General features: G+C 54.9%; 8 protein-coding genes across 8 annotated transcripts; 4 read left to right on the top strand and 4 right to left on the bottom strand.

Moving 5' to 3' along the window:
- Positions 1–1,262: 1,262 nt before the first annotated feature.
- Positions 1,263–1,955, bottom strand: INS49_005549 (uncharacterized protein; the record flags this gene model as incomplete). The annotated part of the gene is made up of 1 exon (XM_043166328.1): positions 1,263–1,955. The coding sequence occupies one exon, from the start codon at positions 1,953–1,955 to the stop codon at positions 1,263–1,265; it is 693 nt and encodes a 230-aa protein (XP_043017108.1).
- Positions 1,956–2,546: 591 nt separating this feature from the next.
- Positions 2,547–4,156, bottom strand: INS49_005548 (uncharacterized protein; the record flags this gene model as incomplete). The annotated part of the gene is made up of 5 exons (XM_043166327.1): positions 2,547–2,830; positions 3,052–3,385; positions 3,469–3,587; positions 3,655–3,714; positions 3,772–4,156. The coding sequence occupies 5 exons, from the start codon at positions 4,154–4,156 to the stop codon at positions 2,547–2,549; spliced, it is 1,182 nt and encodes a 393-aa protein (XP_043017107.1).
- A 1,731-nt stretch (positions 4,157–5,887) lies between these two features.
- On the bottom strand, positions 5,888–9,187 carry INS49_005547 (uncharacterized protein; the record flags this gene model as incomplete). Its single annotated transcript, XM_043166326.1, has 1 exon — positions 5,888–9,187. One exon carries the CDS (start codon positions 9,185–9,187, stop codon positions 5,888–5,890), a length of 3,300 nt encoding a protein of 1,099 aa, XP_043017106.1.
- Positions 9,188–10,534: 1,347 nt separating this feature from the next.
- Positions 10,535–11,681, top strand: INS49_005546 (uncharacterized protein; the record flags this gene model as incomplete). Its single annotated transcript, XM_043166325.1, has 3 exons — positions 10,535–10,779; positions 11,016–11,183; positions 11,375–11,681. The coding sequence occupies 3 exons, from the start codon at positions 10,535–10,537 to the stop codon at positions 11,679–11,681; spliced, it is 720 nt and encodes a 239-aa protein (XP_043017105.1).
- Positions 11,682–14,231: 2,550 nt separating this feature from the next.
- Positions 14,232–15,139, top strand: INS49_005545 (uncharacterized protein; the record flags this gene model as incomplete). The annotated part of the gene is made up of 2 exons (XM_043166324.1): positions 14,232–14,558; positions 14,621–15,139. The coding sequence occupies 2 exons, from the start codon at positions 14,232–14,234 to the stop codon at positions 15,137–15,139; spliced, it is 846 nt and encodes a 281-aa protein (XP_043017104.1).
- A 1,495-nt stretch (positions 15,140–16,634) lies between these two features.
- On the top strand, positions 16,635–18,110 carry INS49_005544 (uncharacterized protein; the record flags this gene model as incomplete). The annotated part of the gene is made up of 2 exons (XM_043166323.1): positions 16,635–17,015; positions 17,079–18,110. The coding sequence occupies 2 exons, from the start codon at positions 16,635–16,637 to the stop codon at positions 18,108–18,110; spliced, it is 1,413 nt and encodes a 470-aa protein (XP_043017103.1).
- Positions 18,111–18,865: 755 nt separating this feature from the next.
- On the top strand, positions 18,866–19,237 carry INS49_005543 (uncharacterized protein; the record flags this gene model as incomplete). The annotated part of the gene is made up of 2 exons (XM_043166322.1): positions 18,866–18,982; positions 19,073–19,237. 2 exons carry the CDS (start codon positions 18,866–18,868, stop codon positions 19,235–19,237), a joined length of 282 nt encoding a protein of 93 aa, XP_043017102.1.
- Positions 19,238–19,619: 382 nt separating this feature from the next.
- INS49_005542 (uncharacterized protein) lies at positions 19,620–20,360 on the bottom strand (the record flags this gene model as incomplete). Its single annotated transcript, XM_043166321.1, has 1 exon — positions 19,620–20,360. The coding sequence occupies one exon, from the start codon at positions 20,358–20,360 to the stop codon at positions 19,620–19,622; it is 741 nt and encodes a 246-aa protein (XP_043017101.1).
- Between the last annotated feature and the right edge of the window lie 4 nt (positions 20,361–20,364).

The raw sequence follows: 20,364 nt of genomic DNA, 5'->3' as shown, positions 1-20,364 counted from the left end.
ATAAGTGAGTGATTAAATCACCCAGCCGAGATCTCAAGCAATTCTCAATATATTTTCAGATCCTCCTCGGGCAGAGTACCAGCCTTCATCGCCTCATCTAAGTCGTCCCAGTTCATCAGACCCGACACACTCGCAAAGCCCACCATGTGATACCCGTCCCGGAATGGCCGGAGCACATGCATACACCCCATCCCCCCAAAGAGAGTAACGATATCACCGGCCTCCACATATTTGGTACCTACACCTAGGAATCCAGACTGTGATATAAAAACCTTTTTGCCATCAGCCTTTTCGTTGATACCAAGAAGGAGAGGCCGTAAGATCGCAGCCTCCAGTGCCGGCAGATTTCTTTGCAGCTCGGGCGAACAAGCCATCTTCCAAGCTTCGGGAATCTGTTGCCGACCTAGAAGAATTTCCCACAGTCTTTGTCTATCTCTTGGTACTCCGGGCAGCCATCCGTCTCTTGGGATTGCCTCCGAACTCGAGAGATCGTGCTCATTCCAGCCCGTCAGTAGGCTCCAGGTGGGAGTTCTGTCCCGCAGGACCGAAAGGGGGGCCAGACGACTTGAAGCCGGGATTGGAATTCTGCGTCCTCTTTCTGCCATGACTTCTATATTTTGGAGTGGTTCAATATCCACTTCCATGGGTCCCTTTCCGCGGTTGAAGGTTTTGAACCATCCGTGGTCAAAGTCCAACTCCACAGTGTCTATTATGCAGTCGAACTTAAAAGCCTTTAATGTCAAGATGTTGTCTTCGATATGGGTTTCTGCTGGTACATCAGGTCTCCACCTTAGATCTTGGAGACTAAGATCACTAGCATGCCAATCGTTGCCCGATGTCGTTCTCAAGAAGTCGGGCACCCATGACGGCAAATCTAGCTTGTCATCCGAGAAGCCGAAATTGAAATAGGACATATCGTTACTGGTCAGGCCCTTCGGGGCTGAAGTCCATATCGCAGCCATGGTGTCTTTGAACACCCGCTGAGGAGTCTTTCCGTAGTCAATATCCACCAAGTCCAGTTCATTTTATGGAGCCAGACCCATCACTGCGTAGACATAATCTCGGGGGTCTGTGGCATCAAGAAACAGGCTTGCGCATAATGCATAACTTAACGTGATGTGAGTATCCTCCTGGTAGGCACCACGCACGTATTCATGGGAGTCGGAAGAGGGCATGCGTGAACCATCCACATCCTTATGGAAGGGTACTTCACTCTCAACTGTTCCCCAGTCGAACGTCGAGCCGGGGCATGACGACTTGTATTAATCAGGCAGGCCCCTCTTGCACTGCGTGTACCACGACCAGAAGATCCGCCTGGAGCCACAGAGCATGACGGGGCCTTGAGTCGCGAGCACGACTTCTTGCAAAGTCCATGTTCTTGTCCAATAGCGCCTTTTTTCAAGATTCCTTTCGAGGATCACCTTGACTCTGAGTTCGTCTAGAGTAGGTGCCCTCGAATTGGTCTTCAGCTCCCCGCAAGAAGCTCGGAATGTCGCGTCATTTATCCGGTCACAGGCATGATCAGAATGCTGGTCCCCTTCGCCTATCCAGAGAAGAGCACGGGAAGCCTGGCGGAAGATTCTCCCCATGAGAAGAACCTGCTGGGTTCGCTCCTCGACGTCTGATTGGTTAATACATATCGCATCGATCCAGAGCGGCAACGAATGGAGCTGTAGAAAGTCGTCATGGTGAGCGTGGAACTGTCTCAATGCCGTGGCCAGATTCGACGTGACTGGAACCACATGGCCGTGAATGTTGACACTGTCCTTCTCGGTGCCTGAGCCCCAGACATATGAGAGAGCATGGAATTCAGGTTGGTCATCCAGTGAAACTGTCCTCAGGGTGCATCGCAATTCCTGGTCCTCAGAGCCTTGATGCAGTGTCAACACTCGAATCTGTGGGATGGTTGCGTCAAGAGCTTGGTAGATGGGCTGGTCGGTATGGGTAGAATTCATCTTGAATCGGGACTTAATGACACTCTCGGGCCTTGCTAGCTGTCAAAGTATTAATGAAAACCCTCAGATGGTCTGAAGTTTGCTATTTGTTTAGAATAGTTTATGAGGGGCGCGTGTGGGTGCAGTGCAGACTGCTTACATCAGCAATGGCTGACTAAGCCCCCACCGCCCCAGGGCCCCTCCTTTTTTGCTTAGAGAGATAGCGCCCGCTCATCTTGAATTGACGTATTTGAGGCTATCTGCTATGTCTCTGCAGCCCTTTCGTGACAGTTGCCTTATAGTATCTGATTTCAGCCCTGCAAATCTCTTCTCTCAAAAACATTATTATTCAAGCAATATACACATGGCCCAGTTCTGTTAATTTCCCTGTGTCTTGTTTCATAATGCCCATACTTGTAAGTGTCCCACAACGGAATAGAATGCACTTTTCTGTCGTTTGTACGCTAAAGTGATAGGTGCTAAACAAGAAAAAAAAAATCTTAAAAATCATACCTAATTATAATATCTCCGCTTCAAAACTTTGAAAACACCACGATGCTCCCGGAACCCGTAGACGGCCGCATTCACAAAGCCAGTTAGTTGAGTGGAAGCCTAAGATACGGCCAGCCACTTCAGCTGGTATCCGGCCAACTCGGCCACCCGGTTGATGATCTGTGGCATCAAAACGAGAACACAAGTCAGAGGAAACGCAGCTATCATGGCCCAGTGTCGAGTCTCCTGGTCAAGTTTGGAGCTCTGGAGGACTCGCAAGCCAGGTTTCAGAGCCAGACGAGCGAGTCGGCTGCTTTTCTCATCCTCGTCATTGGAAAACGCAGATCGGACCAGTGGTGGTCGTGTAATGGTTGACGCAATGGAGGAATTTCTTTTCAGGTCCACTTTGTCCAAATTGTTAGCACAACAAACAGCACATCGTGTGTTTGATCATGTCCAAGGTATCGCTTACTTGTGGAGGAACTGGCGGATGAGTTGGACCAGACTGGCCCCAGGAGAGTATCATCATGAGTCCTCCGCATCAACAGGTCTACATAAGACCGATCAACCTCACCCTCATTGATATTGGTAAGCTGAACTGAGTAGTGCCTATTGGAACAAGTACTGTCCAAGGCGTTCTGTCGTTTCTTTAAGCGCCGTCGCACCTGAGCGAAGATGAAGACGTAGATGACAAGCATGATGGTCACAATGCATAACCGCCAAGCGTGTCCCAAGGCCCAGCGCAGGGTCTTCTCTTCGAAGCTGATCCAGCACCAGTTGCCAGATACGCCGTTGTACTTGTCCATGAGCAGAGCGATAGTGCCGGCGACCAATGGTTGCAGCCAAACGAAGGCACATATTATGGTTTTGGACAACATAGATGCTCTTATAGCCCAGTCGTTGAAGAAGAAGATTAGAAGTGTGACGAGTGCTATTGAGAGCACGCCAAAGCCTGATGCCTGAAACCAATTGTAAAATGCTCGTGTTAGTGGAGTACACTGAACGGTTGACAGATATTCCCAAGGGCTACTTGAGCACTTACCATCACGGCAACCTGACCGATCCACCCGTTCACATTGCACATGGATCCCGAGGGAATAGAGGTACCAGTCACGAGAATATAAATCCCAGATGCTGTGCTGCTGACGTGTTGAATGAACTCTGGTTGTTGATTGTTGTTAGTTTTAGAACAATCAACATTTTCAAGAGATCGTGGCCGTGACCGTACCCGCGAAGGTGAGATTGATGATGAGGGCATAGCGAAATGTCCTCCTGTTGACCTTGTCGTCTGTAAAAGCCCACAATAACAGTACCATTCCCGATGCAACGGCCGAGAGAACACTACAAACGAAAGTGAGAATGGCGATCTCCGGCTCATAGGCCGTGGTCTTTGACGAAGACATGGCGCCAGACGACCAGCAGCACAGCCGCGGCCGCGACCATGTGTGCCTGGGCAACGGGCCGTTCGGCGGGCTGGGCTGTGGTTTCAACAACAGGAAGATGATCCGTGGTGCGACGACCGAGTCGGATGTTCGTGCGGTCGATGGGGAGGAGGCGGCCGCCTGCGCCCAGCCCGACGTTATGTACCTCGCCGACGGGACCCAGTACAGTTGCCCGTCGAGGAGCTTTTTGAGCTCGGCAAGGCTGGCGCGTCGGTCGCTGATATCCCAGAGAGCTTCGAAACCTTTAAGCTCGTGGAGTAAACGGTCGCCTCGCTGAGACGTGGGCATGCTGATGATGCAGGCCTGAATGGACAAAATGGAGTGTTTCTTTTCACTTCTCTCCTTCTTCGTGTTGCTTGGCTTCTTGCCTGAGTGTACATTACCTTTTTCGTCGTGGTCCTCGGCCGACCGACTTGTGGGCGTTAAACAACAATACTTTTGAAATATACGTGACTGTTCCACTCAACTTGGAGCCTTACGGCCCTTTGCAAGCTTTGGGGGATACCCCAAATTGCCACGTATATTTGTTACCAGCCCAAATCTTCTCACAAACGTTGCCAGCCTTGAACGGTCACAGGGATTAGTAAAGCGGGTTGTAACCCAGAGCTTATAGCCAAAGCGGTTATTTTTACCCTTGATAAAAGGCAGGCCAGCCATTATGAAACCTCTGAGCTTATTAATATCAACTGAACAGTTGTGGAGGTACATTGCTCTGGCCAATTTAGCTTCGAGAATTCTTAACTAACTAATCCACATAGAGATAAATACAGCATAACTCACCCGCTCGCCTGCCGATGTTTTCGTTGGCCAAATTCGGGCAGAGTAGTACCAAGGTGATGATACAATACGCGTACTGATTCTCGATTGGTCCCGATTGTGGTGGTATGGCCAAGACATAGGGAACTTGGCAGTATACAGATCCGGAAGATAGAGACGAATTTACAACAAACTTGCCGCACCATCCATCAACCCGCGGGTTCCCCCGTTTTGCCATGTCGACCACGAAAGTGGAAAGCCTTCCCAAAGGGTCGTGCCGAGCCAGCCCTGATACCCCGATCGGTCACGCAGCAAATCCCGGCGTGACATTCTCGGCCTCTTCCCCCATAACCCCCCAATCAGGGTCTCCCATCCCTGGTCCCGATAGACGGCGATGGTGGCGTCGTCGGGAGGGGCGGATATCCCCTTTATTAGAACGGGTGCATGTGCCCCTCCGCCATTCCAACCGTGCTGCGACTGTCTGAGGTTGTATTGGGGTCTGCCCAGTACACTTTCCAAGGCTTGGGCCTCCCCACGTGCTTGGCCATCCTATTGGCATCGCCGGCAAATACACACACCTTGGCACATAGGAGTTAAGTGTGAGAGTTGCTGTATCACTGCCAACAACATATCCTGATTCTCAGGCCGCGGGCCTCACCGCTGGCCTTTCTGTGGGAAGACCTATTGCGCCGAAAAGAACGACCACCCTGCTAGAAGAGTGGTGGCAATGGTCTATAGTCGAGGCGCACCACACTTTCAAGTCATTGGGTAAATCGCGTCAGGTTCGTCGTGCCTCCATACTAGGTAGTAAGTTCTAGAAGGGCATGGGGTTAGCGAAACAGCAAAAATGCATGAGGCATGAGGTAGCTGGGCTCGGAAGAGTCATATTTGAAGCCTCGAAGGGCAGCAGACTTGACCTGGCAGAGCCGGCATAATCCCAACTAGAAGCTTGAATCGACAGGCGGGAAGCATGTCCCTTCCACGACCATCATTGTCTGGTGTTGCTGTGGAGCTGCGAAGACAAGGTGGTTGGACTCCAACAGTCCAACTGTGTGATCATGTACCGTGGAAACCTTGAACGCTGTACACATTGTCTGGGCCATGAAGCCATGGTCAGCGGGGCCACAGGTGGAAAGTGCGAGTTGAAACAGGCATTAATTAAGGTGTTATTTGCACCGAGACTCAGACTGAAAATCTACCTAGCGTCGATGGCAAAGTCGAACAAACACCCGCCGTATTAATCAACTAAACAATATTCATTCTTCATATAAAAGCAGGTGGCCCATCTGACTCCTTACTTGTCCCAGACTTTCCAGACTGAGCCACACTCTTTCGCTTGATCTCATTACCACCGCCGGTGCTGCCGCCGCCACCACCACCGCCGGTGCCTTGCCGCGAGGAAGCACTTGCCCACCGTTCAGCCGGTTTTCTCGTAGGCGTCATCTCACTAGCAGTGCCGACGCCACCTCCCTGCAGACCCCCAGACACCGGCGATGGGAGGACGGGACTGTCCAGCCTGTTCTCCATCGGACTCTCCATCGGACTCTCTTGATGTACAACCCAGTTCCTCGAGTCCCTCGTGCTGCTGAAGGTTTGCGCCGTCTGAGCCGTCTTGGCTGTGACAGGCCGATCCATCGAGGAAGCGCTCGAAAACCGTGCTTGCGTCGTAGCCCACGAGGTCGTTGTCGGCCTCACCGCCGCCCTCCCTCTATCTCTCGACGGATGGAACGGCAAGCTGTTGACGAGACCCTCGTAATCCGCGATTCCGAGGCCCATGTATGACCCCCGAGGAGATGTGGTGGGAAACTGGGGCATGTCGTACGAGCCACTCCCACGGTGTCGCCGGACCGTCCCCGGATCGCTCCGGCTCATGCGATACTCACCCGCCCCGACAGACATTGCCCTGCTGCTACGACTATCGCTGCTGATGCTCCCGTTCATCCTCGACTGCCGCCTCCTGTGGCTCTCACTATTCAGTGCCACTGGTGCGGTTGCTACCCTTGGGGTCGGTACCGTGGCCGGCACTCCCGGGTCCCGCAGGCTCATGTACCCACCACTACCACCAAAATGGCCAAACTTTCCAAACTCTGTCCGGCTGTGGGTCACATTGTCGAATATGCCCTGCCTCGCGTGCGGAGAATCTTGAACATGGAGGCGTACTTTGCCCCAGGCCTTCAGGGTCTTGCGCTGTACGGCGGCACTGGCGAGGCTCGCCGCACCCTTGGCCGAAGCTGTTGCTTTGCCGGCGAGTCTGCGAGTTCCCTTGAACGTGTCGACCGAGGAGAAGCTGAGGAAAGACCTCTGGGACTTGGCGTGCCGGAGGGCGGGGTGTTCTCGAATCTTGGGCTCGTCTGCGGCTGGTCGGGTCTTTTCGATGATGAGCTCTGACTGGTCAACGGGTGTGATGTCTCGGCTTTCGAGATCACTGTGCACCCTGGCCGGGTTCCTCGGCGGAGGGCCACGATCCATTGGAGTGGCTGGGAAGGGATAATGGTGACCACTGTCCCGAGCAGGCCGCGCTGTAGATACGGTGTAGGCCACGTCTGGTGTTTGGAGGGGGCTGTGCTCCGAGTCCAAGGAAGGGATGCTGACCTCTACCTCGCTGCGAAAAGAGTTCTGGCGACTTTGACGCAGGGTGATGGAAGGCGGGTGGTCCATGCTGAAACCATGGCCATCGTCTTCGTCAAATGAGTCGTTCGAATACCGGGTGTTTCCCCGTTTTAGGCGAGGAATACGGAAGTTGCGGAGAGGAGCCATCAGGTCTCGGTACTTGCTCGGTAGCGCATCTTGTGTGGGCGCATCGTGAACAATAATTGGCAAGGCGGGAGCCGGAGCTTCGGGAATAGGGGATCCAGTGTATTCTGATCGAAGATTGCTAGGCTTCCGAGGTTTGGTTTTCTCGGCTTGAGAGTTTGTGAGCCCAACAAAATGCTGTTCACTCAAATCTAAACGTGAGGTCTCGGGGTCATAACCTGGAGTATGTATGTAGCCGGTGGGCTCTGGGCCGCAGCTGTCCTTCCCCTCCAAAGGAGTACGGGAAAGGCGTCTCTGACGTCGGCGGTAGCAGCAGAAGCAGAAGCATATGGCGAAGAGCAGTCCCAGAATGACGGGAACGAGGATCGCGACCAGGACCACATTTGTCGTCGCGTTGTGTGCAGACTGGTCCCCAGGCGTAGTAGAGGCATTTGATGAGGTGGCGGCTGACGAGGAGGAAGAGGAGGAAGATTCTGGGGACACTGTCGTCGGCTCCGAAGTAGATAATATTTGCAAGGTGAGTTTCTGCGACTGTGTCTCCTCGTCCCTCTTCAGTCGACGGTTCTCTGCTTTGACGTTGAAGACAATCTCAATGACTGAACTTGGTGCTGAGGTCGGCACGTCTCCTGACAAGAGCAAGTTCGACGCATCAAATTGGATCCATGGTGTCGGTGGCTGGACGTCGGTCGTGATCTCGGTCTCAGATGGATCAAACACGAACGGCTTCAGATCAAAGGACAAGCGGTCACCAGGCTCGAGGCTTAAGGTCGGAAAGATACCTTGAAAAAAGCCACCATTTTCTGGTGCAAGTTCAACGTCAAATGTGATGTTTAGTCTGTCTGAGAAGTCGTCTTCCATTATGATGGAAAATGAGGTTGACTGTGCCGTGTCTGGTGGCGTGCCAGCGATGGCCCACGAGGTAGAGTCGAAGACAAGCCATGACGGCAAGTTCACCGCCGTGGCCCTGGGCACATCGCTGATGGCTGCGGGCTGGCCATCGATCTTGACGCTCCCAATGAGCCCAGTGTAAGAGAAAGGCGTCCCAACAGTAGCATTGAGGGTGATTCTTGGCTGGCTTGTTGTCAGGGCGTGGCTTCCAACCACGATGGAGAAGGCGATGGATGCCGCAGAAAAGCCTGTGACATCTGACGCGATGAGCTTCAGAGAGAAGGTCTGTGGCGGCTCTATCAGAGAGGCAAATGGTGGCGTCGTTCCAGCAAAGGCTAAAGTGCCTGCGTCGAAGGAAACCCAGGCTGGCAGGGGACTGTTGTCGGTGGTGACGGCATAGTAATTGAGACTCTGGGCCTGCGTGTCGATGAAGGTGTCCGGCGCAAAGGCGAAGATGAAGTCTCTGTCTGGATATAACAGAATGGACGACGGCTCGGAGTAGGTACCGAATTTCCGTATTTGGTCGGAGGCGGGCACGTGGACGGCGGGTCCAGGATTGCGAGAAACAACCAGAGTCACTGAAAGAGGCGTCGAGCCGGTGGAGTCGCTTGCCACGAGGGTGATGGGCACGCCGACCACTGCTCCTGGCGCAATGTCGGCATCACGAGGTGTTCCGTACAGTCTCCGGCTGTCGCTGTCGATGGAGAGCCAAGACGGCGGGTCCTTGAGGGCGTAGGACAGCGGTGACCCGGCCGAGGAGGTGAATGTCGAGGAGGGGAAGACGTATGAGAATGGCTGTGAGATTCTCGCAACAGGCGGCACCTGGGAGTTGATGGGGAACGAGATGGTCGGCACGGCGTCGACGCGCACAGCACCGAGTGAGGCAAGCAGGAGGAGCGTCCTCGCCCCGGGAGGAAGCATTGTCTGGTGTGTCACAACGGATCTTGAGCGCCGATTTCATGAGGTCACGGACAGCAGGCGACACGACGACAGGATTGCCAGCAGACGGGGAAAAGCCATGGAAGAGGAGGATGGCACAAAGTCATGGCCTACCAGGAGACATGATCGGAGACATGGCCGAAGACATGTCGAAGCGAAGGAGCCTCATCCCTTGAGGGCGTTGTGGGCAGCAGAGATCCAACCCCTTGAGGGCATCTTGTTCGGCTGACATGGACGCGCGGTGGAAGAGAAGATCATGCATGGCCAGTCCAGGAGGCCGGGACTAGGAGACTGTAGTTGAGTCAACATTCCAGTCGACGGTTGACTGATGGGGAGAGGGAGGATCCAAACGGCGGGAGGCAGGACAGGCAAGACAGGGAGCGAAAGGGAGGGGGATCCGTTGCCGGTGCCCTGCTCCCTCGGTGCTCCCGACTTGGTGACGAATTGTTTCTCTCCTTGTAAACTGAAAAATAGATGGTTTGGTCCAGAGAAATCAGAAACAAAACAAGTGCCATATTGACAGTGTGCCGACTTTCTTCACATGCTGCCGAATGTGGGAGGGCCGGGCTTCATCAGACCGGAAGGCGATATGAGGAAGGGAGGGTTTTGTTCACCTCCACTACAGTCCGCTTCGATCAGGTCAATTGCACGGTGGAAAAGTCGAGATCAGACGTGAAGCTCAAGCTCAAGCTCATGAACGGTAGGAGAGAAACGCAGCAGTCTGATGCTGGTGCTTTGCTTGGATGACTCGTTCGACGGCCCGCGCCTTCCTCGGTGCACAAGCGGCTAGCATGCTTTGGGCTCTGGGGGGGTTTGGGAAGGCGCGACCGGCGATTTCACGATGGCGCCAAACTTGCTTGCTGCGGCGGTGGCTCCTGCTTTGAACTTCGCAGGAGAGAGGGAGCCACTTCGCCACCGGACAAGGTCCCCACCACTCCACCGACCGTATCGCGGGCCGTAATCGTGCATCGTGTAACTTCATCATCGAGCCCAGCCCAGCCCAGCCCAGGCCCCCGGTTTAAGCTTATCGCAAACTGCATCGGCGTCGGCATCAGTATCACTTCCTTTTCCTTCACCGCCCTGTGCTGCCCTCCTCCTGCCCTGTCGTGTCCGCACTGCCGCTGCCTCACTGCGTCTTTTTTTCTCTCTCGCCCTCACCACTCTGACTCCTCTCAACTCATCCCTCACCTCTCGTGCCTCGTCTTTCACATCTCACCACCACCACTCCTATCAGTCCTCACTCACCTATCAGTCCTCAGTTCTCAGTCCACGCGTCTTGTGCCTCTCATTTTACCAAGCCACCCCCCTCCAATCCTCCACCAACCCACGATGAAGCTCTCCCGTTCGTCCTCACCGGAGCTGGACCCGTCCGCCATTGGCATCGACTTTGCACCCCTCCCTGACTACAAGCCCGCAGGCGACACGGCTTTAGACTTCGGCGGCCTGCTTGAGACGCCATTGAAGGTCCACGAGGACCTTGCCTCGGGCTGTGGAGGCCAGACGTGGCCGGCGGGAGTGGTGCTGGCCAGGCATATGCTGCGATACCACCGGGACGAGCTCCGCGATGCGCGCATGTGAGTCCTGTCGCACCTTGCCTCCCCTTGCCTCACCATATCCTTCCCTGTTGCGCCCTCATCTGCCACTGGCCTACGTTGCCGTCTGTTGTGTCGGGCGGTGCCATGCCGTCGCGCCTTTTCATGTCATGGAGGGTGCACGAGCAGCAACGAGAGCTGTTGAAGGGGAGGAAGAAAGAAAGAAAGAAAGAAAGAAAAAGAGGAGACGTGGGAGCTGACATGGACTGGTGCACCAGATTGGAGATCGGAGCTGGTGGAGGTCTCGTTGGCTTGGCGGTAGCGAACGGGTGCAGCCTCAGCCAGCCTCTCCACATTACCGACCAGTTGGAGATGCTGAGCCTGATGGGTCACAACGTCCTCCTCAACGAGGCACAAGGCCGTGTCAAGCCCATGGTACTCAACTGGTGCGTGCAGACCTCCACCAGACCACCACTCCCTCCCGCATATCGTAGACAGATACCCGAGACCATCCTGTCTATCGGCTACGCTGGCAACATGCAGTGTCACGTCCTCCTGCCCTATCGTGTCCCGCCCTATCGTGTCCCGCCCTATCGTGTCCCGCCCCAGCGTGGCTAACCATGGCAAAATCCAACAGGGGCGAGCCATTGCCCTCGGAAACGATAGACTTCAAGCCGGATGTGATCCTGGCTGCCGACTGTGTCTACTTCGAGCCCGCCTTCCCGCTCCTGCTGCAGACCCTCAAGGACCTTCTGGCGCTTTGTCCCTCCGCTACGGTCTACTTCTGTTTCATGAAGAGACGGCGCGCCGACATGCAGTTTTTGAAGAACGCCAAGAAGTCCTTTGTCGTGACGGAGGTCGCTGATGATGAACGCCCCGTATTCAGCAGGCAGGGCCTTTTCCTTTACACCTTTACCAGCAAGAACCGAGCACCAACATCCTGAGGTGCGACTGGGGGCGGCAGACGTGGGGCGGACTGGATACCTCCTACACTGTGGCCAGCCTGCCAGATTGATAATAAGTACTAGACTACGGCACTTGTATGGGTACACTACTCCCAAAACTACGGCTGCCAACACCTGCGCGTGCAGAACTGCACCAAGACTGGTGTTGCCATAGTCCGGTTGGCCAAGCGCCATGTTAGACCGAACACAACCCCGCAGCAGACCGAGGGCTCTGCAGGTTTTTTTCCAGAGCAGATTTTGACGGCCTTTAGTCACGATGAGAGAATACTTGCCACGGATGGAGACCAAGAAGAGGCAGAGAAGGCCTCGCGGGTCCCGGCAGCGAGATCGCTTTGTTGGCAACTCGGCCTACTGCAAGACGGCCAGGCTGGAAGGAAGCTTCGGATGCATCCCCGACGATCTTACTGCAGGAAGATGACTCCGTTGTGCGGCTTATCCTGCCTGCCAGCCTGCTTGACGAGTCCTGACGGGCTGTCTGGGTGGCACTCAACCATGATAGAGCGTGCATAGCAAAGAGGTAATAGAAATCAGAGTTTGAGGCCTAGAATCGCCTCCCCCTCCTTTTCGGCATCCCACCGCTGGCGCCTGCGGCAATTTCTATCAGCGGCACGGGAACGCTGGACGCTATCAGACGCCCAGCGCCGTCTCCTCACCAATCTGGCCACCCCAAGCGCCAACAGGAATGATTCTTTCTACAGTGCATGCAGGGTGAAAGGAGGCCCAGAACTCAAGGTTCGCGCCAAAGGAGCAAAGAAGGCCAATTGCCATGCCAATGAGACTGTGCCACCCACGGGCCGAGAATCATTACCGTGTCAAAGAAGATGGGGCAGCCCCAACGTTCTGGATCCCCAGCGGCTGCAGCAAAGCTTGGAATGCCTCTGCCTACCCTATGCAGCAGCGTACAGTACGCATGTGCAGAGTGCCCGGCAAACATCATGGCATCGCCTTCATGACGCAAGATGCAGGTGTGCTTTGAGTCCATCGAGGTCGAGGCCTCCGCAGTGTCCCCACGCACACAGCAACGGCAGCGAATTCCCGCAAAAACAGATCTCACCTTATTCCAACTCTGATTCCAACTTTGTTGATCAAGGAGGGGCGGGCTGCGCGTGGGTCCAGGACCGGGGACCCAGACCAGCGGCGATCCCTCCCTCACTGGGGGAATCAGCACACTTGCTGCGTACGTGCTAATCTGCACATGTACCATGCACCATGTGCTGTACTGCGATACTCCGGCTTATTATTCGGAACCGGGCAACGGACAGCCTGCCAGGTCGGCTCAGGAACAAGGACACAAAAGCAACAAGGAAGGCCAAGGCGGTAATTGCCCTGGCCCAACGAGACTACCGAATGGCCAGACGGCCACACGGCCAGACTGCAGCACTGCAGCACCACTGCAGCACTGGCTGATGAGCAGGACCGACCGTCCGAGCTTGCTGTTGTGATTCCCCGGTCTCACAGGCTGACAGGCCCCTGCAGCCACCTCCACACCCACGCACGCCCACTTTGGAGAGTCAGATGGCTGGACGTAAGAAATACGACGCTTGGGTTACTTGTGCCTGAACATCGGCAGGGATCTTACCCTGTACCTTGCAGGTGGAAGGATGAGCCGGGCTGATCACAGCTGCGCCCAGGAGCCAACGACACGCCGTCAATGGCCAGTCTTCTCATGACAGAATCCTCGCTCCGGCATTACCCCTTGTCGGGAGTCCGTCAACCTTTTTCTTTCCCCCTGAATAGTGACGGGTGCGTTGACCGTCCGTTCGTCTGTTTTTTTTTTGTTTCAAGGTCTGACCTGTCCAATTGCTGCCGCCGCGGGACACCGGGATAGTTCTGGGCCACACAGAGAAAGAAGACGACCCAAGGTCTCCCGCACGGGTGTAAGCCCTTCTTTGATTTCTGTGTATTGCTGTGGGGCGCACTTGCCATGTGGAATGGCATTCCTTTTCCCTAGCACATGCAACGTTCTGTTCCTGTTTCTGTCCTTGGTCGTGTTGTGGGCCCCCTCTTCCCTTTCTGGTTTCCCTCCCCTAGCCGACGCCCCCGGTCTAGGACCCAACGCCTGGTGGTGCCTCAGCCCCGAGGGTGGACATGCCCAGATGCCTAGGCAGTCTATCTAGTCATTCATAAATATATTGCCCCCTTGCTTCCCGCTGCGCCTGTTCCCCTTTCTGGCTTCCCCTTCACCACGCTCGCAACGCCTGTTTGCTGCCCACTTGCTCAAGAGGCCCTGTCCTTCATTCATTCATTCCTTCCACCGAGCAGTGCTCACGTTCACCTTTTGACGAGAAAGACACTTCTCATCATCCACGGTCCTACCAACCACACTTTGGCAACAGAAAGCGGACAATTCCATCCAGTGGCTTGACCCGAAAACATACGGCATCCAAGACAAAGACCACACTCGAGACAACATTCCAGTGTAGCCAGCCTGCTCCCTTTTTGGTTCACCCACCCACCCACCTTCATTCAACTTTCCCAGCAAGGGGCGCCTAGATCGTATCCAACGCTGTTAGCTTAGAATCGTTCATCATGAAGTCAACGACAGCATCCCTCATCATCACCGCCCTGGCCTCGACGGCCATCGCCCAGCCTCATGGCCACCACCAGCACCAGCACCCGGCCCGTGCTGCCCACCAGCACCACCACAAGCGCGACCTCGTCACCGAGTGGGACACCGTCTGGGTCACTGAGACCGTGACCGAGGTCGTCGACGGCACCACCACCGAGTGGTTCACCCCCACCCCAAGCGCTCCGTCGACTACCCTGGCCACCGTAACATCATCCGCCGGCGGCCAGTTCTTCGAGGGCTCCTCGGCCCTCCCATCCAGCGCGCCCCAGGTTGTTGCCCCGCCGCCAGTCGCTGAGACCCCCAGCTCGCCCCCAGCAGTTGTAGCACCTGCTCCCGTCCCCACGACCAGCAGCAGCAGCTCCTCGTCCGTCTACGTCGCTCCCCAGCCACCGTTGCGCCCGTGGAGTCCCCTGCTCCCGCGCCGGTGGCACCCAAGGTTGAGACTCCCTCTGCCGCTGCCCCGTCCGTCGCGGCCGTCAACACCCCCGCGGCGTCCGCCAACACGGGCTCCACCGTCAACACAAACTCGAACGCCGCCTCTGTGCTGGGCTCCGATTTCCAGTCCGGAGATCTGACGTACTACGCCGTTGGGCTCGGTGCCTGCGGCGAGGACGACAGCGGCAAGGACATGACCGAGAACATCGTCGCAATGTCCTCCGCGACCATGGGCTCGCAGTCCAATGGCAACCCCATGTGCGGCAAGACCATCAAGATCTACAACAACGCCAACGGCAAGAGCTCGACGGGTGTCATCCATGACAAGTGCCCCGGCTGCAATGCGGGCAGCATCGACGTCTCGCAGAAGCTGTTCGAGGAGCTCGCCGACCTGGCCGACGGCCGCATCGACATCTCCTGGAACTGGGCTTAAGCCTCTTCACGGTGACTGTCCTCTTGCTGCTGGTCTCCAGTCTGATGACCCCGGCCTTCCGTACCCTGCCCGTCCGGGCATTGGGAGGCTTGACGAATTTCCTTTCCAAACTCATCACACGAGGCATTTGGCATGATATCCAAGGTTTGCAGTCCCACAATTCAGGGCTCGGCAAAAAACAAATCCATATTCTTGGGGCGTCAATGGGAGGGAGGCGGAATCTGGGTATCACAACCAGATACTTTTGTTTCTTTTGGCCGCGCATTCTTCATTTCTTCATACAACATGGGCACTTCCTGGTTTCACTCCTTCCAAAGATGCCCCAGGACTTGCTCTCACCTACGAGCCCCACGTCCTTTTCTCACATTTTTTTCATCCTTGAGGCGATTGGGGAAAGGGAGAAAAAAATGAAAAATCGACGGCAATGCTTGCATAGACCTTAACTTCTAGTGTATATACCTTGGGGAAATTATTATCTATTCTGTGGACTGAACAAAAGTCCGACTTGATCAACCAAACCTTTCTTGACTCTCCTTCATTCATGCGCCTTGTGGACCCTGATGATGTGCATTGTGGAGTTTTGCGGAGGGGGATCATCACCGTCGCTGGCCTTCTTTTTTTTCTGTGGGTTTTGAAGGCTGATCGCTTGCCCCGGCTCCATTTTACTTGCGTGTAGCCTTGTCGGCAATCGACAATGTTTATCTGATGGGGCAATGACGATCGTGAACAGTGCACGCACCTGCGCCTTTGCTCGCATTGACCACGGCCAGGCAAAGGCGCCATTTCGGTTGATTGCAACTGCATAACATGCAGCGTGCACAGATGCGGCGATGTTGAGTTTGAAAGGCGCGACTTGTTATTTCGAAAACGGTCAAGTCCGTCGGAGGATGCACCGATGCTGCATGTGTGTATATGTGCAGCACTTCAGCCGAAGCCATAACTGGACAGAGCCGGTGGGAAATTCTATGTGCAAGCCTCTATCAATATTGCGGGAAGGAGGCTTCATTGAACAGTGCAGCCTTTTTCTGTTGCACGACACTGAGCTTTCAAAATCTCATACTGTCTCCTAGGTTTATTTTATTGATCAATCGCCTAAGCCCTCATGCATGTGCATGGAGTTTGAAGTCTGGACCACAACTTGAAGTGTTGGCAAAGTTCGCATTGTGATCATCAGCTCAAACAACCCGGGTCCCAAAACATCAATATTGGACAAACAGAATCCGTTTGAGCATCCCGTCTTTTGAGATGATTGAAGCTGTCCATGGGCAAACTTGACCTTTTCGAGGCTAGTGCAAAGGTGCGATGAGGTGGCATGTCAACATTATGCAGGAGGCCGACCGATGCCAACACGGAATGAGTTGGGTGTGGTTACACTTGGGGAGATATAAGACTAACATGGAGAAGTTTCCCATGCCCCAAGATGATATTGGAGCTCTTTCACACCGGCCATCATTGCTCTCTTGTAATTCCGTCTCCGAACGAACGAACGAACGAAATGGGCATTGACGCAGGCTTCGACATGGTCCCTCGTCTCTCGCGAGAAACCGCGGATACCCAGAATTGGGACCGCTTTATCAATGCCATCAAGAATCATTACAAGGATGACGCCCAAGTCGAGACGAAGTCCAACTACATCCTCTTCAAAGTGGGCGAACAACCCTGTCTGCCTTTCGAGGGCCACAAGTTCGTCCGATTCAGCTCGAAGGTGTCAGGCCGAATTGCGACAGAGTCACGCGCAGAGAGCTACATCAACACGGTCACAGCCCTTGCGAAAGCCAGCTTCGGGGCTCGAATTCAGTACTGGAATGAGGCTTCCGATCAGCTGGGCCACTACAACTGGAATGAAGTCAACGAGTCACTCAAATCCTACGACGAGGTCTGTGGAGAACTTCTTCTTGTCTGTGAGAGTATTCACTGTTTCTAATGTTTTCACTCGCAGCAGGCCGATAGCGAGATCTCCACGAGCATCACTGGCAATCCCCGCCTCGCGGGCACTGAACCGAAAGAAGAGGTTGACAACCTACTATTTGAAGTCAAGCAAATCCCCGGTAAAGGGAAAGGACTAGTCGCCCGTCTTGACATCGCCGCAGGCACTCGCATTCTCGGTGAGAAGCCTCTCCTCACGGCTGAATCCATGCCTCCCGAGGCTTTGGAGCTCGTCTTGGCCTCAAAGCTCAAGGCCATGGCCAAGACCGAGCAACGTCAATACTTCTCCCTTCACAACAACTTCCCCGGAAAGCCTGTGCTGGGCAGTATACTAAAGACGAATGGCCTGCCCTGTGGTACGGATTCGTCTGCGGGTGGAGTTTATCCCACCATCTGCCTCATCAACCACAGCTGCCTCCCAAACTCCCATAACAACTGGAACGAGCTGTTCAAACATGAGACCATCCACGCCATCCGGCCAATAAAGGCCGGAGAAGAGATCACGATCCCGTACGATCATGGAGTTCCATCCGCCGAGCGACAGGCGTTCCTGAAGAATGCCTTCGGCTTCGACTGCAAATGCAGCACCTGCATGCTTCCGCCTGCTGAGCTCCGAGCCAGTGACGACCGCCGAGTCCTTATCCAGCGTCTCGACGAGGCCATTGGTGATCCATACCGGATGGCGACCAAGCCGATCGAAAATCTTCGGGACTGCCACAAACTACTCGACACCCTCAAGAAAGAGTTCAAGGACTACACTGGAGCTCACGGCTGCAGGCTATACTACGACGCCCTCCAGATCTGCATCAGCCACGGGGACCAGGCTCGGGCGAGTACCTTTGCGGACAAGGCGTACAAGGCCAGAGTCTGTTGTGAGGGCGAGGACAGCCCTGAAACCAAGAGGATGAAGGCACTCTCGACAAAGCCAACTGAACACACGAGCTACGGCTTGCTGTCTAAGAAGTGGAGCACAACGAGGAAGATGGTTCCCAAGGGTCTCGACGAAGCACAGTTTGAGGCGTGGCTGTTCAGAGAGCAACGCTAGATTTGTCAGGATCCAACGCGAGGATGAAATGTATGCACGAGCGATCTTGATGGAAACGGGGCCTGGGTGTTCCAGGATGTGGAGGGAAGCAACATCGATGTCGTACAGGGGGTTCGCACATGTCGACTTCGTGACGTTCGCCTACTAATCCTCGCCCTCGAGTTCAATGTACATTGTCAACCACTGTGCTGGTCGCCACTGAAATCGGCGTGTACAGCCGCGGATACGAGCCCAATGGCGTGGTCATTGTGGTTGAGTGTGTTGAGACAAATTTGCCACACGTGGTTTTCTCAAGTCTGTGCATCAAGCCACCGTCTCTGTGTGCATATCTGTGTATAAATTTGCACACTTCTGCGTATACAGTGCATGCGCCTCTCCAACTTTGCCTTGTCACGAGGTGTGAACGGATTGTCAAATGAAAATCTAGATCGAGGCTTGTGTCCTAGATATACATGACACTGTCAGTGTTTGGAGTACAAGCTCATGAATTTGCATCATATTTCGAGGCCACCTATGTATCCAGGCATAAGCACAGAACGTAGCGTGTTAACAAGATCACCGTGTGCTGGAAATTGGAAGGGGCAGAAAGAGTATCACAGAATGGACACAGAATTCGAGTCTCGTGGAGTTGCTCGTCAGAGGGTCGAGACTATTGACCTTAAGAATAGCCTCGAGCCTTCATCCTCCGGACGTCATGTCGACTAGGACCTGAAGTGGACGCCCTCACAGACCCTCAAAAAGCCATTTCCTCCACAATGGATGCTACCAAGCAAGGCTCGCCCAAAGTACCATCCGCAGCTGAAGAAGCACAAGACAACCTGGATGATCCAGCAACAAGATCCCTACATCCCAGACGGAATCCGGGGCTTGGTGTATGTTCACCCATTATAAGCGCCGACGAAACGTTTCCATACTTCAACTCCCGATGGGGAGTATCCTACTGACTGTTCCAACTTGAACAGGGGAAAGCTGGAGGGAAGGCGGCAAAGAAAGGGGAAACCGCGGAAGACGAGGAAAAGAAGAAGGACCCCAGTCTCAATATTACCATCGACCTGGGCCTGGCGGTCAAGCTCAAGATCGAACTCGACCTGGAGGTCCACGGGAGGGTGAATATTGGTCTGCTGTAGGCGTTCCGAATCTATTCCGACACATGTGTTGGGCAAGATTGTAATGATTATGGATTAAGTAGTTCCTGACAGTCATATTTCCCGTGGCTCTTGGCTCCATTTCATGGCTGGTGGATGCTGGGTGCAAGGCTCTGGAGTAGTTAGTCGGGCCAGGAGTCAGTCGTCGAAAGGTTTTGCTGAGGAAGATTGGCGCGAACGACTTGAGACAGATCATGTGTCAATTCTAGGTTGTTCCAACGAGCGCTAAAATACTACAACTGCTTGATATACGCAGATACACATCTGCAAAATAGTTGCTATCCCGAAAAGACCGCCACGGAAGTAGCCCCGATGGCAATATTAGCAAGTCAGTTTCTACCGCTGATGAGTCCTCGTTCTCATTTCAAGCCTCACCTGCCCCATCTGCTCGCCTCCGCGCCAGCCCAGCCTCCTCCTCCCTCACCTCCCTACTCCTAGCCGGCTCCCGCCGGCTCAGCAGCACAGCAAGCCGCCTCACCGACCTTCCCCCAAGGGCGTCGTCCTCGCGGTCAAAGCACAGCGCCCACACGCCCGGCGTGTCCTCGACGGCCAGGAAGCCCTTCCACCCCTCAAATGTGACCCGGCGCTCGCGCTCGGTGCAGTCCCACGGCCCCAGCAGGTGGCCCTCGGACTCGGCGCGCGAGCCGTACTTGACCTCGAGCGTGTTGTCGCGGTCCACGTAGATCCAGTTGAGGTCCGGTGGCTCCTCGCGGATGGTCGAGACTAGACCCTCGCCCTTGAGGCCCCGGCGCGCCCACTGCGGCTGGAGGGCCGGGTGCGGGAGGTAGAAGCCGGAGAACAGGTGGCCGGTAGCCTCTGGTCCTGAAGTCTCCATGGGAATGCTTGGATCTTCCTGTGAAGCTGAACCTTGAGTGCTTGCGAGCATGCTGGAAGCTGTGTCGATGTACAGCTTGTGGTCCCTGAGCACGACCTTGGCGCCTTCGAAGAGGGCGCTGTAAGAATTCTTCCGCGGGAGGGTGACGACCAGGTTGCTCCTGCGCCCGCGGTGCTGTCTGCGCGCGTTTTGGCGCTGGCCGTGCTCTATCGCCTGCGTCGTGCCGATGATGGTCGGGACGGCGCCGACGGCTGTTAGGAGGGTGATCATGGCG

This window comes from Diaporthe citri (assembly GCF_014595645.1).
Source record: "Diaporthe citri strain NFHF-8-4 chromosome Unknown scaffold_18, whole genome shotgun sequence".
NCBI classification, from domain to species: domain Eukaryota; kingdom Fungi; phylum Ascomycota; class Sordariomycetes; order Diaporthales; family Diaporthaceae; genus Diaporthe; species Diaporthe citri.
This window is presented reverse-complemented; position numbering and strand designations above follow the sequence as displayed.